Source organism: Carassius carassius, chromosome 43, assembly GCF_963082965.1.
Source record: "Carassius carassius chromosome 43, fCarCar2.1, whole genome shotgun sequence".
NCBI lineage: Eukaryota > Metazoa > Chordata > Actinopteri > Cypriniformes > Cyprinidae > Carassius > Carassius carassius.
This window is the reverse complement of record NC_081797.1, coordinates 5727375-5745727: the sequence shown is the minus strand read 5'-3', so window position 1 is coordinate 5745727 and position 18353 is coordinate 5727375. Positions and strand designations below refer to the sequence as shown.

The 18353-nt window shown below is 32.7% G+C and overlaps 1 protein-coding gene across 3 annotated transcripts; it reads left to right on the top strand.

Annotated features, from left to right (window-relative positions):
- The first annotated feature begins 3932 nt into the window (after nucleotides 1-3932).
- On the top strand, nucleotides 3933-10229 carry LOC132125259 (tryptophan 5-hydroxylase 1-like). 3 transcript variants are annotated; one of them, XM_059536573.1, is made up of 11 exons: nucleotides 3933-4109; nucleotides 6127-6264; nucleotides 6357-6540; nucleotides 6633-6733; nucleotides 6815-6882; nucleotides 6962-7158; nucleotides 7251-7386; nucleotides 8823-8949; nucleotides 9036-9131; nucleotides 9222-9355; nucleotides 9475-10229. In XM_059536573.1, exons 1-11 carry the CDS (start codon nucleotides 4014-4016, stop codon nucleotides 9647-9649), a joined length of 1452 nt encoding a protein of 483 aa, XP_059392556.1. In that variant the 5' UTR covers nucleotides 3933-4013; the 3' UTR covers nucleotides 9650-10229. The 3 variants fall into 3 exon arrangements, with proteins under 3 accessions (XP_059392556.1, XP_059392555.1, XP_059392557.1); XM_059536572.1 differs by having other exon boundaries at nucleotides 6354-6540; XM_059536574.1 differs by lacking the exon at nucleotides 3933-4109 and adding an exon at nucleotides 4629-4769 and having other exon boundaries at nucleotides 6354-6540.
- Nucleotides 10230-18353: the final 8124 nt, after the last annotated feature.

Sequence of the window (18353 nt, the reverse complement as noted above, 5' to 3'; positions counted from 1 at the left end):
GATTAGGGTGGATGGCCAAGCTCATCTATCACACTGTGTGTGTGTAAATCCCTTGATTGAAATGAACAGAACTGGGCCAGGTGATCAGTGAGGGGTCTGTCTAGGATGGGTATGTTCTCTGTGCCAGCTGCTATAAGAGGAAACACTCACACTTTCCCTTGTCTCTAGTTACGCTCTCTCACACACTGGTTTTGTGTACACGAAGTGTGATGTTCTGCCTCTTTAAGGAATGCTAGTTAAGTTTCGACAAGCTTGTTTGTAAATATATAAATGCTCCAGTTTTTGTTTATTGTGACATGGAAGGTACTAATGTTGCTGTTGGCCAGCACAAAACTTAATGTAATATCATTAATGGTTACAGCAAAATCTGTTGAGAATTTTCCAGGTCATATTTCACCTAGGAATTAAATAAATAATTATAATAAACATATTATCTATAATATTATTATTAGATATAATATAATAAATTATCATCACTTTTAATGACAATTAAGGATGTTTTTCCTATATTCTAATTATCTGAATGTAATTTGTAATTCTCAATTTCCATTCTCATTACACTGCAACATTTTATGACTAGGATGTGCTTAACTGTCAAGATATCAAGAAATGAAAATGGTCCTAAAACAGAAATTATTTTCTCTATGAAACCCATTTTTTTTATTATGTAGTTTTGCTTTAGGGAAATGAAATATTTCAGGAATACTTTTTCTGACAAATAAGGATGTTGTCCCAATATTCTCATTCCTTAATTTTATTTCTCAATTGTCATTCTTGTTAAATTCTTATTACTGTAACATTTATTTGTGTAATTAATTATTAATTAATTAATTTGATTGATTGATGCTTAACTTTCAAGAAATTAATTTGTCATGATGCAAATAGCTTTAATAACAAGTTATCATTACTGTAACACAACATTATTATGTTAATGTATTACATTATACATCATATATTTCTAATCTAATGTAATGAATGAAATGTGCTTAGCTATTCAGAAAGCAAAAAATGAATATATCACAATAAAAATAATCATAATGGTCCTAAAATAAGCATTATTTTCTTTATGAAACTAGGTTGAACTGGTGTGGTCTGGGTGTTCGTAGACGTCTTGCGGTTGTGAGTGAGTGAGCTGTAATGAGATGAGTGTGTACCAATGAGCATTCACTGGCCATTGCAGCTAAGAGTCTCTTCAGAACAAACAGCACAAAAGAACCAGAGGCTGCATGATGTAAGCCAACCCTTCCTTTAATTAACACTGAGCTTGTTTTGTGTGTAGAGAGAGAGAGAGAGACCGACTCATCACGATTAAATATCAAGCTATCAAACTCAAGACGAGACAAAACATGCATCTTCAGCACGGATCTTTAAAACTATCAGTCGTGTGCATATAATAGTGAACCAATTTAAACCCACTTGAGTTGCATCAGACGTCATCTTGCCCTAACTGACTCATAAACTACAGGTGTTCCCTCTAAATAAGCCATTTATGAATTACAGTATGAATGGACTTTAGACCAGCGCCTCATTCAAAAATCAAGTATGCCCTACAAAGATATCTTTTTATGTTGCCCAATGTTCACTTTTCTGTCTGTCACAGCTCGTTTGTCATCACATCTGGTGTAACTCTGCTCAAAGGCTCCTGGGGCTCTGACAGTGCACCCATCAGTCCTGACAGCACAGCATCCCTGTGGTCTCCAGACCTCTGGAGCTCGGGTTTGATCTAGCAGCCGTCCTCACACATCCTGTGCTGTTGATAGGAGTTTGTTTGCCTTCCACCAGGTGGGTTTTCCTCAGTTTACACACTGCACACACACCCCAAACTCTGACACCTGTGGGACATCACAGCTTCTGGAAGCAGATGGTGATCTGTGTCAGAATTAATTTTTAGCCTTTGGTCAAACTAGACTTCCAGTGTTCAATTTAAGCATCAAAGTTTTGTCTTGTTCTGCATAATGTTGGTAAACACTGTGGCACCTGCAAATTTTTATATATAAAATGACATTTTTATATAAATCCATATTCATACATAAACACATACTATCTTTTAAATTTTTGGCATCATTTTTACAGTTTAAAATGTTGTATTTTAATATACATGTATTTTAAAACTATATTTTTGTCATTTTAAATATGAAATGCACTTATACATATTCATATTATACATATTCAGACATATTCATATAGGTGTGTACATATAGACGTATATACATTATATATACATTTATCAGTCATATGTAAACATTTATGATTTGTTATTTTTTTTAAATGTTTTATTTTAATATACATGTATTTTAAAACTGTAAATTCTAAAATGTAATTTAATGTGATCAGTCTTTAGCATCTTGGAAATCTCTTGTAATATTCACTTTTGATTGATTACTTTTGAGCAATTAAAAGATATATATATATACTAATTTATAATAACATATTTTTTTATCATAATTTATTTTTTTATTATATAAATTTTTTTATAATTAAGAAACAAAAGTTGTAGATCATGAAATCATATCTTGTTTCAAAAACCAAAGCTCCTTTAGATTAACAATGTTGATTTAAAAGATTAGGATATTTAGACCTCAAAATCCCTCTGGGTCCTAAAAAGGTGCACAATCCCACACAGACAAATTGGTCAAGTAGAGTAGAGTAACATCCACCCATCAAATCTAATGAAATCTGCTGGCCTAAGACGCCTCAATCTAACTCTTCAGGGGGGCCTAGATGGAGAGATCATCTTCTTGAGGGCTTTACTGTAATTTAACCGTGACCCCTATAGATGTGGGACAAGGCTCACAAGGCACTCAGGCAGGACAAAGAGAAGGAAAACATCCTGTAGGCACAGATATCCCCAAGTGGAGTCCCACGACTGACTTAAGACTCATTCAAGGAATAAGAGTGTATCCTCTCTCCACATAAAGTCTGGAATATACCTGACCCATATAATCACGTGCTTCTTTTATCAATGTCAGATCTACATCCCACTGTGCAGTATTTAAACTCTTTGCAACTGTTTAATTGTTTGCAATATATTAATTAAGAAGGCTGTGTTATGTCACTGGCTTTTTAGCACTGCATTTTAATTGTACACTACTGTTTAAAAGTGATTTTTTTTTTAAAGTAATAAATAATTTTATTTGGAAGGGATGCATTAAATTGACTGAATTTGTTTTTTGTTTTTTGAGCAGAATGAAACAGATTAACAGGAACAACTTGATGTGTTAGATCTATATACACATATAAGAGAAAAAACAAATGACATAAACACATGCTATAAATGCATGGAAAATTATACAATCTTATTTAGATTAAAAACTGCTCTTGCTGCGTGTATGGAGCATCTTTGCTTGGATCATGATTAAAATAGAGTGGTTGCCTCTAATTTTAAAAGAAAATAGCCCAGGAAAAGCATTAGTTTGTTTATTTATTTATTTATTCATTCATCCGTGTTATAACATTTCAATTTTGATTTGTTACTGGACATATTTCAATTTCTCAAGGAATTGTTTAGTATTATGTCCAAACAATAATAAAAGGAACACATTTTCATTTATAATTTGTCTTAAATCTCTCTTTTTTGTAAAAATAAATCAAATTAAAAAAAAAATTTTGTATACATTTGTGCACCCACCAAATGACTGGCTTATGCTCTTATAATATTTAGTTTTTCATAAGCAGACAGATAAGAGAGATATCATGGAAGACTTTTTGGTGTCCTGTGTATGGGCGTTTTTGTTCCTAACTCCTGCAGGTGACGCGGCTCTCCTCACACACCTTTTTTGTGTGCAGAACGTCAAAGAGAATATGAAAAGCTATGTCTTTCATATGAATATCCCCATGACGTGAGAAGCTGCTCATTTTCCATTTGTTGTCAGGAGGAAGATTAACTTGCCACCCCTCCTCCTCCTCTTCAGAACCTCATATAAATAGCAAAGCGCACAGTCTCATTGTATAACAACTGCAGCACATCTAGTTAAAAGACTGACAAACTCATTGACATAATAAGAAACATCAGCATGTACTCAACTAAAAACGAGGGACCGCGTAGAGGAAGATCTTTTGACTCCATGAACCTTGGTCTGACATTGGAAGAGAAGCAACTTAACAATGAGGTAAGCACTTTTTTCCACAATTTTTTATCATTTTAAATGGCAAACAATTTTTTTTTTTTACTCATTTGGTTGATTTGCATACATTTTAGAAATATATTACCTTTTATAATTGTAACTCAGGTGAGAATTTAAGTTTTCAACAGGTTGAGGTTCATATAAAACATAAAAAAAAATGTTATTTAAGGTTTATAATGCCAAATGTAAGCATAGATTTCTAACATGTCAAATGTGGAGGAAACTGAAGTTGAGGGATCCTATGGTGCACTGCTATCCAAGCACTCAAAAGCTCTCCAGTCAGTTTTATGCATAACACATCCATGCTTGACACCGTTAGCAATAATTTGTTCCAATCCTCCTCGCACCATATCTAAAGATGCATCAAATTGAATACACTTTACAGAGATGTGTGTGGAAGAGTGATTAATTGCAGCCTAATCCCAGTGTTAGATTAAAACAAGAGGGCGCTAATAATAGGCTTCCTCGCTGTCCAAATGAGATTGTTTTAAGACGACAGACACTGGCCCGTCTTTGTTAAATACAGTGAATCGCAGTACTCCGAACTCTGCCACGGTCAACTCTGTGATGCTGTCGGGAATCCTGCTGTCTGGAAGACGAGGACAGGGACGATTACTCTCCCACATGCGTGATAAAAGAAACATGGTCAGTTTTTTTGTAGTTTATAATTTAAATAACATTTTTAATTAATAATTATTATATAGCTTACTATTAAATAAAAGTAATGCATGTTTAATGTATGAAATTAGAACATTCTTCGTTTTATTATAATTTATTATTTATTTAATACTATTTCATGCTAATTATTTGATTAAAGATTATTAAAGATATTTTGGCATTTTTGTATGAATAACTAGTAAAGAAGCCGATGGTGATTCTCTCATAGAAATTTAAATTAAATTATTATATGACTCAGTATTAAATGCAAATATTATTTCTTCAATATTACATACAGATATTAAACATTATTTATTTATTTATTACTTATTTATTTAATACTATTTGATGCTAATTATTTATTTAATATTAAAGTTTTTCTAGACAACTTTTGTCATTTATGTTTGAACTTGTTGCCATTAAAGGAGTGTTGGTCATTCTGTATATAATAAATGTAATTAAATATGTCAATCTAAATAAATAATAAAATAACATTAAATTAAAAAAATATGTAAAAAAAATTTACATTTGTATTGATGTATGTACTATATATACATTACATATTTCTTATATCAATAATCATAATTATCGGTGTGATTTCTTGGACTTAATCCCATGTCTGCAACCTTGGGACAGGGCTCGCACAGTGTCCCTCTTATGTAAAGCAGGTCACGATGACTGTCACTGTCCACGGTGCTGAACTGACGCAGGAACCGGCACCTTTAATCGGATGACCTGTTCGCAACTGGAGTTTGTTTAGGATTATTTAAAAACAAACCCCTCAGTGACCAATATTTAGTAAAAAAAAAAAAAAATGCTGTCTCCAAACAGTCTAATAAAAGTGGCATCCTGCTGTGAAGTTATTTGCACTTTTTGACCACTTTGAATTTCACTTCTAAATCTAATAGAGTTGAAACACATAAAATTAGCAGAAATGACAGAATGCCTATAAATTACGATAGTATGGCTATCACTGTAATAAATTAAAAAAAACTATTATATTTTTTTTTATATATATATAATTTATCTATGTATGCATCTATTTATGTAATTTATGTATGTAATGTATGTGTGTATGTATATGTATATATATATATATATATATATATATATATATATATATATAATTGATTTATTATTTATTTTTATAACAACTATTTATTATAAGTTGACATTTTTTATTTTTAGAGGAAGATGTTGATGCTAAACATAAGTCAAGTAAAACAATAAATGAGGGCAGGGGGTGGATCCTATGTAATTTTCATCTTTACAAATGACCTTTGATTACCTAATTCTACCTGACCTCATCTGACATTTATTTATGCTTTGTGCCTGTGTTTTACAGATGAACAAATCTGCTTTTCCAAAGATCGAGGAGAATAAAGACAACAAATCTGCGTCTACAGAGAGAGGCCGGGCTGCTGTTGTGTTCTCCTTGAAGAATGAAGTCGGTGGACTTGTCAAGGCACTAAAACTTTTCCAGGTGACGGGTCGTTTATGATTTTCTTGCATGTTTAAATACTCCTTTACTTGATTTATAAAGGTTAACATTAACCATCACATATAAATCAGCAGGAAAACCACATCAACCTGGTGCACATCGAGTCCAGAAAATCCAAAAGGCGCAACTCAGAGTTCGAGATCTTCGTAGACTGCGACAGCAACCGCGAACAGCTTCATGAGATCCTTCAGCTGCTGAGGAAACATGTGAACGTGCTCGAAATGGACGCGCCTGACAACCGCCTGCCTGAAGAAAGCGGTACACGAATGAATGACAATATCAGCCAGATGTGACTTTTTTTAATTACTACACAACTGTTCAATATGTGACTGTTGGTTTTTTTTCTCCAGAGATGGAGAGCATGCCTTGGTTCCCGAAGAAGATTTCAGATCTGGATAAATGTGCGAACCGCGTGCTGATGTACGGATCAGACCTGGATGCTGATCATCCAGTAAGTGGCAAGGTTTCATCTCGATCACCGCATCAGTATGATGTCATCATGTTGCTCACTGTTGTGATTCTGTCACGACAGGGATTCAAGGACAACGTCTATCGCAAAAGGAGGAAGTATTTCGCAGACTTGGCTATGAGCTACAAACAGTGAGTTTTTTTATATACTTTAACATTAGAGTACTACACATTTAATATAAGTCTAATTAAATATTGACCCTTCCATCAGTGGAGACCCCATTCCCCGAATAGAGTTCACAGACGAGGAGGTGAAAACGTGGGGAGTGGTGTTCAGGGAGCTGAATAAACTCTACCCCACACACGCCTGCCGCGAGTATCTCAAGAACCTGCCCTTGCTCATCAAACACTGTGACGTCCGCGAGGACAACATCCCGCAGCTGGAGGACATCTCACGCTTCCTCAAAGGTGAGGGAAAGGGATGCCAGTTCTTTAATGGTTGGTTTGTTCAGGATTTATAGACTCTTTTCTCTGTAACATTGCTTTATGAACGGTTTCAGAGCGCACCGGCTTCACCATCAGGCCTGTGGCTGGGTATCTCTCCCCACGAGACTTCCTGGCAGGTCTGGCCTTCCGTGTGTTTCACTGCACTCAGTATGTGCGACACAGCTCAGACCCCCTCTACACACCCGAGCCGTGAGTACACAAACAATCAAATACTAGCAAACTAAACTATGATGTGACTGTCACTCTAATATATTTACAAAAAAAGATCTTAGATATAGAATGTATATAAAAAAAAAAAAAAATATATATATATATATATATATATATATATATATAAATAAATAAATATATATATATATATATATATATATATATATATATACAGTACAGACCAAAAGTTTGGAAACAAAGCGATTTGATTTATATTAAATGTGTTTACAGTTTATGTAAGACTGTGTGTGTGTGTGTGTGTGTGTGTGTGTGTGTGTGTGTGTGTGTATACAGTGTATATATGCACATTTGTATATTTTTTCACATTATATTCATATTTGTTCTATTTAGTATTTTTATTACTGCTGTCTAATGATTAATCGCATCCAAAATAAACGTTTTTGTTTACGTAATATAAGGTCTGTGTACTGTGTATATTTACTATGTATATAATAAATACAAACACATTCCGTATATATTTTGAAAATATTTACATATATTTACATTTATATTTATATTCATATCATTTATATTATATATAAAAATATTGAATATATAAACATAACATATTTTTCTTAAATATATACATGCATGTGTGTGTATTTATATATACATAATGAATATACATAGTACACATATATATATATTATGTAAAGAAACTTTTATTTTGGATGTGATTAATCGCGATTAATCGTTTGACAGCAGTAATTTTTATAAATAAAATAAATTCACAATATTTTGCATTTATGTATTCAGTTTATATATATAAATGCTATATTTCAACTTTCATGTATATATTCAGAATTAAAAGTACATATTCACAATTTATTTTTATATATTCAGACTGAAAGCCATATATATAGATTTACTTCTATATATTCGTGATTTACATTTTTGTATCACAATTTGTATCTATGTAAATTTAGACTTATAAGTACATATTCAGATTTACATTTGTATTGTCAGATTCATAACTATATATTCTGATTTACATTTATATATTCAGATTTTTAAATATATATATATATATATATATATATATATATATATATATATTCTGATTTAACTTTATATATTCTGATTTATAAATATATTAAGAGTTACTTCTATATACACACAGTTTACATTTATATATTCAGATTTTATTAAATTATTTCCTGTTTGGCACGTCATATACAATTTATATTTATATTTATATAATAATTTTTTTTTTTTACATTTATATTTCCTATATCTGTCTGATATACACATTTTTCACATACAAATTATGCTTATTTCACTGAAAAGAAAAAAAAAGATTTTTACAGTAGATATGCAACAGACTTTATCTTGATATGCTATAATTAAAGAACTTTACTGATACAGGAATTGTTACTCTGAGCAGGTGATCATGTGAACGTGTCTGTCTGTTTTAGAGACACATGTCACGAGCTGCTTGGACATGTCCCTCTTTTGGCCGAGCCCAGCTTTGCTCAGTTCAGTCAGGAGATCGGTCTCGCGTCACTGGGAGCATCAGATGACTCTGTACAGAAACTCGCCACTGTAAGTAATGACAGGCCTTGAGATTGAGTGTTTTCATGTGAATACTACAAATAGATATTTATTAACAATTCAATTCTATGTTTAAGTGTTATTTCTTCACTGTGGAGTTTGGCCTCTGTAAGCAAGAAGGAAGACTGAGAGCTTATGGAGCCGGTCTGCTGTCCTCCATCAGCGAGCTGAAGGTAATGAACCACAAAAGATTTTTCTTCATGATGCATAATGCATGTTTTTCACCTTATAAATAGAGACGATCGTTCTTTTTTTTCATCCAGCATGCACTCTCAGGAAACGCCAGGATCTTGCCCTTTGACCCCAATGTGACATGCAAACAAGAGTGCATCATCACCACCTTTCAGGATGTTTACTTTGTTTCGGACTCCTTTGAGGAAGCAAAAGTCAAAATGAGGTATGGAAAATGAAACTGTATTCTTACATTGAATTAAATGATAATAAAATTGAATTTAAAAAGTATTTACTGCAAATATCATCTGAGTATTTAGCACTATAATTTGCATTTATTTTTAGGGAGTTTGCAAAGACCATCAAGAGGCCATTCTCAGTGCGCTACAATCCGTACACACAGAGCGTAGATGTTCTGAAGGACACGGCCAGCATCAACAACGTGGTGGAAGAACTAAGACATGAGCTGGACCTCATTGGAGATGCACTAAGCAGGCTAAACATGCAGTTAGGAGTCTGAAAATCGTAACATTTTCCAGCAAACCATCCATTATTTCATGTACCAGTTCAGCTGTTTTGTCACATTACTTTACTTTCCGAATCACATATGGCATGAAAACCCACCAAACAAAGTCAAACCCTTGTGTCTGTTTATATAATTAGTTTGGCTCTTGTTTGATTACATATGTGGATCATCAAAAGCTGTGCTAAATGTTTGCAAGTGGAGTTCTTGTATTTTATGTGAGATTTATATTGACATGGTGGTATTTATGCAAGGTGACCCCAGTGGTTTTGATTTAAATTAAGGCTACACACAGGTGACGTGTATCTTGTGCATAATTGATGTCTGCTAATATATTGATGTTTTCAGTTCGCATTTATGTCATTTGTCATTTCAAATTGCCACCCTGTGTTTATTTATTCAGAGATACTGTCTGACGGATATTTTAGTATATAAACAGTATCTTTGAAACATGAAACATTTAGTAGATACAGTGTATGCTGAGTGTTATTGTTTCTTTATTTAAAATGGATGTCTACGTGGAGTAGGACCTGGAATAATCTGTATTTATTAAAATGCATGTAAATATAGCATTGGACATTGAAAAACAAATAATAATAATATATATAGCCTATATATATATATATATATATATATATATATATATATAATTTTTTTTTTTTTTTTTTTTTTTTTTTTTTTTTTTTTACACGTTACAAATAAATGCTTAGCATCTCTAAGTAATTCGTTAGAAACTCTGAAGTATGCCTATCAGTTCAAGTTCAGGTTGTAGAGAAATTTATTGCCAGACATTATTAAAGAGTTCATATGGATATAATAAAATAAATAATTTATTTTCTACTGTAAATGCCATGAAGTGTAAGTGTACAGTTTCTTATTTTCTTCTTTACATTTCATGCTCTGAGGTACAAACAATCGTGCTCTTGAGAGGAGCTTGTCGGCTCATGACAAAATATCTTATTCAAATATCTTATCCAATGTCTTATTCAAATCTCAAGACATTATTTGTCATATAGGGCACATATGTGTATGAGAGTAAAATCATTTAATCCTATAAATCAATGTATACAAGTATATTTACCTGATAAATAAATGGAAAGCGGCGCGAGTAGGCTCTATAAAGGTTTTAAGCTCCTGTGACCACAAGCGCCTGTGATTGGTTAATCCTGACCAGCGCTGAATAAAGAAACAGACACCACGTGACTAAGTCAAAAAGAACCAACGTTATATTGTTGTACACAAATTTCTTTATCTTCCATTCTGATAGGTCTACTTGTTTTTTATTTGTATTTTACATATTAAAAGATTAAATCAATTTAAAATAAGAATTAAGATATTATAATAGGTTTTAATATTATTATTATTGAATATTTTCATAGAAGAATTTTGTGACTTTTTTTGTTTGTGACTTTTATTTGTGACTTGTATTTAAAACAATGGCAAAAAGTGTCCCCGCCCACTTTGGGATTACATCATCACTCTACCCACTAATGTTTCTAGGAAACGAGTGACGTGACAATGTTGCTCTCTAGCGGTCGACTTGAAGTATTACAAAAAACATTTCTCCACTCAGTCACACGTCAGAGGTCATAACCTTTTAGCCCTGGCCTTTGCCTGATCCTCAAGGGTACAGCAGGTGTCCTGTAATTGGGACTTCTCCGTTATTTTGACGGTCATCAAATTCATATTCTGAACTCTTGTGTGGTGGATTTTGTATGGAAGCCCGTTTCAGCCACTGAATGAAAAATAAAAAAAGGGTAATTGCGACTTTTTTCTCACAATTTCAATTTAACTTCTTGCAATTCTGACTTTTTTTCTCACAATTGTGATATATAAACTTGCAATTTTGATAAATTAAGTCAAAATTGTGTGATATAAACTATAAAATTGTGTGATTAATAAAATATAAAGTTATTAAGTCTGAATTGTGAGTTAAAAACTCATAACAACATATCAGTCTTTTTTTCTTCTCAGAACTGGACTTTATATCCTGCAAATCTGAAATTATGTCTCGCAATTCTGACTTTATAACTCGCCATTGGGTTTATACCTCACAATTCTGAGAAAAAAGTCAGGATTCCGAGATACAAATTCGCAATTGCGAGAAAAAAAAGTCAGAATTGTTAGTTTATATCCCGTAATTCTGACTTTATATCTCGAAATTCTGACTTTATAACTCGCAATTGTGTTTATATCTCACAGTTCTGAGAAAAAAGGTCAGATTTGCTAGATGTAAACTCACAATTGCTAGAAAAAATTTCGCAATTACCTTTTTTCTTTTCTATTCAGTGGCGGAAACGGGCTTCCTATTACTGAGAGCCTGGGTAGAAAAATAAAAGGGTTTGGGTGTTGCACACATCAGTAATTTTTGAGTGGTTCTGTTTAGACTTTGATTAGATCAAGTGCTCTTAGATCTGTGTGTGGAGACTTCCTCTGGTTTAATTGAGAGCTGAATAACTGATATCTGATCTCTTTCAGGTGACGCTCAGGTCTTGGTGTGCGGCTCAAATGCATTTGGACAGCTGGGAATAACACACTCAGCAGAAACCTTTACATGTGAAGGTGAGAGCTGAGAATATAATGAGAACCTTGCATGATAAGGGTGTAAGATTGTAAGTGTGAGTTTTGTTATAGTATTGTTATAATAAAATACAAAAATATAACACTGTGTCATAATTATGAGATAGAAGTTGAAATTATGAGATAAAAAAATCTAAATTATCAGATTGAAAAAAATCGAAATATGACGATATAGTAGTTGAAATAATAAAATAGAAATTATTAGAATAAAAATTCAAAATTAAAGGATAAAACATCAAAACTGACAGTCATAATTATGAGATAAAAAAAATGTAAATGATGAAGTAATCATAATTATGAGGAAATTATGGGCCCTATCATACACCTGGCGCAATACAGCACCTGGTGCCTGGCACAGTTATTATTTTCACATGCTGCGGCATGTTTTTTGAATAGCAAGTGCATTTGCACCCATTTGTGTGCTCATGGGTGTGCTGGTCTGACAACGAGGTGTGTTCAGGCCATAGGGTTCAGGCACATTGTTGGCGTGTTGATATTTTCAGGGCAATGGAAATAGACTGCGCCTTTGACCAACAAAAACCTGGTTTAAAGAGCATGTTAGTAATATGCGCCTATAGGCGAGTCAACAGCACATACACTCTGCTTATTACACACACAGGGTCGCGCAGCAGCACACAAACATGCCAAATATTCAAAATTAAAGGATTAGGCCTACAGTGTAAAAGATTATTATTGTTTAGGTTACATAAATAGAAAAATGCTTACATGTCATAATCGATATTTATTGCATGTATCAGAATTAGGCTACCTATTTGGACAAGCAGCTTTCTTTCCTCTCTGGAGACGCCTTCAGTCTTTGCTCATGCAAATTCCAGCATCTAAATAACAAATCTGTCATATCAAAATTATGATATACTAAGTCAGAGATAAAAAGTCAGAATTATGACATACTTTCTCTTTTGTGATAGAAAAGGGCTTCCATAAATGCCTAAACGCTTCGCCAGCTGTATGTTTATGCTTATGGCATACGTTTATGTACAATTCTACAAATGTGTAGTCCCGTGCACACACATTATTACAGTGTCTTTGAATGCAGCTTATCCAATCAGAATTTAGAACCCAACTATCCACAAATGTTTTTATTGCTAAGATGACATAAGAAATCACTTGCATAGTGTTCTTTGCTCAGAAGCAAGACAATGCAGTATGTATGTCTTCCAGCAGGGGGAGAACACACTCTGTACGTTCCCACAATGCTTTTCTCATCCTGCCCAGAGACACAGGGATGATTTAAATTGAAGGTCATCTCTTACCTTAGAGAATGCAGCATCTGTGGGCATAAGCATTGAAGAGAATGACTCAACGACACAATATTTAATACTCAATCTCAAGTGTTTGGTGCGTCAATCTCATCTTTATTCTCAATCTCATGTGTTTGGTGCGTCACTGAACCTTAAAATTAAAGAACAGCCTTCAGATATTGTGAGCGAGAGAAAAGAGACATTTGGCATTTATGTCTTTTTTGCATTTTTTTTAAGTTCAAGTTAGTGCAGAGAGGGAAAGGTTGTCCAGACATTGTCATGGCTTGCAAAACATATTTCTGTTTGTCAGATCTCCTTGCGTGACTTTGTTTTGTGCTTTCGCCGTTCCCCGCCTGGTCGATGGACCTCATGTCATATTTAATCCTCAAAAGTTGCTTATGCTACAATGTCCTGCCACTGGTGACCCATCCACACGGCGTATGTTGATGAGAGGAAACGAGGACGGTACAGGGGACGGTATCCTCAAAAACACCTCGAAAGAGAGGGAGAAAGTGTAGCTGCATCCAGGGACACGTTTAGTCTTTGGTGACAAATGGAATATAAAGTTTTAGAGCTGAATTGTGGTTGACAGAAAGACTTTGCCTGAGGCTTTAAAGGAATAGTTCTTTTGATTCACCCTCACGTGGTGACTTTCATTCTTCTGTGGGACACAAAAGGAGATTTAGCTTTGTGTGAGAAATGCAGTGTTGTTATTGTTACCTAAAGTTTCAAATAAATAAATAAACTCTATTAAAGCCGAAATAAAATACAAATATTTAAAAGTAATGTAAATAAAATCTTAAAATAATTGAACATTTTCAAATGTTGCCTGGGCAACTAATTAAAATTAATAAGTGAACACTAAAATTGAAATAAAAAAATAAAGTACAACTATTTAATAAATATTTATTAAATATGAATATCTCATAAATATGGAAGCCCATTTCCCCCACATAAGAAAAAAAATGCTTTGGTAAATCATAATTATGAGATTAATAATAAATAATAATAAATAATAAAAATAAATAAAAAAAATAATAAATGATAGTAACACAAAAAAAAACATAAAAAGTCAAAATTATGAGATACAATTCTAATTTATGAGATTAAAACTTAATTATGACAGTAAAAAAAATCTAAATTGTTATGTAAAATTCTAAATTATGAGATAAAAAGTTCAAACTATGAAATATGTCATAATTATATTATAATTAGATAACAAAATAAAAAAAATATAATTAAATGTGGTTATTTTAACTTTCATGTCATACTTTTGACTTTATCTCATAATTTCGATCTCATGTTTATGACTATGACTATTTAAAATGCCAAAAGTACATAATTGTTACAAAATTATTAAAAGATAAACTGAAATTAAATACAAAAAAAACAATATATATATATATATATATATATATATATATATATATATATATATATATATATATATATATATATATATATATATATATATATATATATATATATAATATTATTAATTTAAATGATGAACTATGTAAATAATAATACTATAAAAAATACAACATTAGTACAAATGGCTAAAGTCATTATTTGCTGACAACTGTTTCTTTTAAAGTGCTGAATTAATTTTGGAGACATTGAGTTAAACTTGAGAATCTGGTCAGTTAGCTTTGTGAACAAAACAAATTGGTCGAATTTTTGGTCGAAGGAGAGCTAGGGTAGATGCTATGACTTTTAATAATGCTTTAAAGTTTGGTGGAATATAGTGTATGAGTCAGATAGAAACATTTGTGATAGTTTTACAATGCTTTTCTAATCTTGAAAGCATCAGTCTCAGTCTCACTAAGCTTTTTAAAACTATGAATTGTTCTAGTAAGTTTAGTTAACACCCCTGACAGTCTATATTGTGTCTTAACTGTTGTTAGGACACAAAATCCATTGTTAAAACCCAGTTCCCTCCCCCAAAAGCATATTGGCCAATCATAGGGAAGCTGGCGTCTTCACTGGCTCCAGACTGTGAGATTTCCTATCAGTAGATGAAACACAATACAGTGGGCTGAAAACGACTGTGTTCCTTCCAGGATCCAGAGCTGAACTCCCAGTAATGGGAGCTATGATTTCTTACAATGAGTTCATTCACACATGAGGTGCAGCCGACCGACCGACAGCCTGCTTCACACCTCCACCCAGAGCGCTGGAGTCTAGCTGTGTGTGTCTGAGCTCCCACAGTGCACTGCTGTACCTGAGGCTTCATCACAGTGTGGGGACATTCATCCTGCACTTCATTATCAGAGGCAGATGGGAACAACAAACAGCTGTCGACTCAGGGTTCTATATTTGTCAGGGGTTTATTTTTATATCTAGATCAAATATATAAACATTAAAAAAAAAATTATTTTGTTTGTATATTACATATAATTATATAAAAATTATCTAAAATAAATAATAAACACACGCACGCATATGTATTTATATATTGCAAACATCAGATGTATTTACTTGATTTGTTATATTCTTTATAGATATCAAAAATACATTCTTTGTATTTATGAATAATTATGAAATATATTTTAATATTATATAATATAAAATATATAAATATTCCAGAATTATATACATTAAATTTCACACTAAGTATTTATTAATGCTATGTGTGTGTGTGTATATACTGTATGTATATATATATATATATATATATATATATATATATATATATATATACAGTATATGTACTCTATATGTGTATGTGTGTCTGTAAAATCCATGTATAATCTATATAATATATTAATTAGTGTATTATTTATGCTTTGCCTGTATTCTATTTTTAGCAGTAATAAAATATATAAACATTGTTTTATATGTAAGTTTATCTTTTGACATTTGAGTAATATGAATAATCTATAATTATATATGATTAAACATACTTTTAATGATATACTGTTTTGTATTTTTCATATATGCTTTGTTTATTTAATGGCAGAATGCATACATTTTTGGCCTATATATATAATAAAATATTTGTATTAATCATTTTATTTTAAACTTTTTTTTATTTATATATAAAATATATATACATTTATTTTATACTTTAATTTTAGTAAAAAGTGTTTTATTTGAATAAAAAATGTATTGTATGTTAAGTTTTGTAAGACTAGTATTTAGTCTGCACGTTCAGTGCCCTTGTCACTGATCTGACAGCAGTCTTTAACGTCTGGACAGTCGCTGTCCTCAGTCCGTTGCTGTTTTGACTGGCTGTGTGCTGTGTTTGTGTGGCGTGGGGTCAGCTGGGGACGGATGGGTGGATGTGAGGAGGAGTTGGGATTGTTTTGTTAGTGATGGCGAGAGAAACAGATCATTCATTGACGTCTGACAGGAGCCTCCTGCTTTTGATTGTACTGTAGTATTTCATTGTATTTCAATAGTATTTCATAATTCATGCTAAATTAAAAAATATATAATTATGTTTTGTTTCTAGTTGTATGTCTACATAAAGAAATACTGAAGTAAAAAAAAATGCTCTGTAAAATAATAAATAAATACATGAGTCTGTTAAATCTTCATGGATTATTTTAAATTAATAAATAAAATATTGCCTAAATTATTCTAATTTAACAATTACAAATTAATTAATAATTATGTATATTTATGTCATTAATTAAACTTTTTTTCATTATGTTTAGGGTATTCTCATGCTTGCAGCTGATTGAACGATGGTAAATAAACATTGTGAGATTGCATCCAGCTTTGACCTCAGACCTCTGTGTCACGTGACTAGTCGCTTCCAGAGCAAACTCAAACACAGAAAGGCATCTTTTATTTTAGGTTTATTGAAATCTGGTCATTTAACAAGAGAAGTTTCATGCTGCCTTTTCCCATAATGCACTGGTATTATTTTTCACTAATTCGAGCATGTCTGCGTGGACGGCATCCTCCCAGCTCCGGCAGAGAGCATTAGCTGATGTGTTTTTGTCCAATAGCAGCACATTTCCTCTGCATAACAAGCTCTGATCACCGAACATTAATAAACCAAGCAGAGGCGCCCGGTCACCCACTCATATCCTTGCGGGTCGTTATGGTAACGGACATATTACTCCGGCATTGTGTGTTTGTGCTATTTTTGAGTGCAGGAAGCTTCTCTGCACGGCTGGATGTGTAAATCACCCCTCCCCACCCCCAAACCACGGTACGGCTGTCCTCGGACCCGCTTCCCAACAGGGAATGTTCGATTCAGGCATCCCGGCTCCTGTTACAGGCATGGAGAGAGTGTGTTTGTGTGTGTGTGTGTGGGTGAGAGAGAGAGAGAGAGAGAGAGAGAGAGGGTCAGACTGAGGTCTGTCAGGGATTAATGTGCTTGGAATGTGAGGAGAGCACACAATAGGTGTATAAAAACTGTAGTTGGTAACGTAATCCATTACATTACACATTTTAGGAAATATAATCAGACTACTTTTAGATGACTTTTGATCTATCTCGTTTTTCACATTGATTTAAATAGGGTAATCTTGCACCATATTGATATAAAAATACAAAGAGTAAGAAAATTAGTTGTTATCAACAACATGAAGTGCATTAAACATTACATTACGTCAAGGTTTCCCAAACTGGGTTTGTGAAGGCACTGCAGGGGCTTTGTGAGTTTAACTAAAACTAATATATAATTAAATCATAACAATGTTGAATTGAAACAAATCATTTTAAAATGAATTAAAAAATTTCAAGATCACTCTGTGATCATGTTATGAATGTTTTTGGTATCTAGTCTCCATGGCAACACCTGCGGTCTTCATGTATCTAATTTCTCAAAACAGTTATTGGAAAGAAAGCTTTCAAGGCCTTCGTCACGCACTCTTTGAAATGTATTCTGGGAGTCAATCACT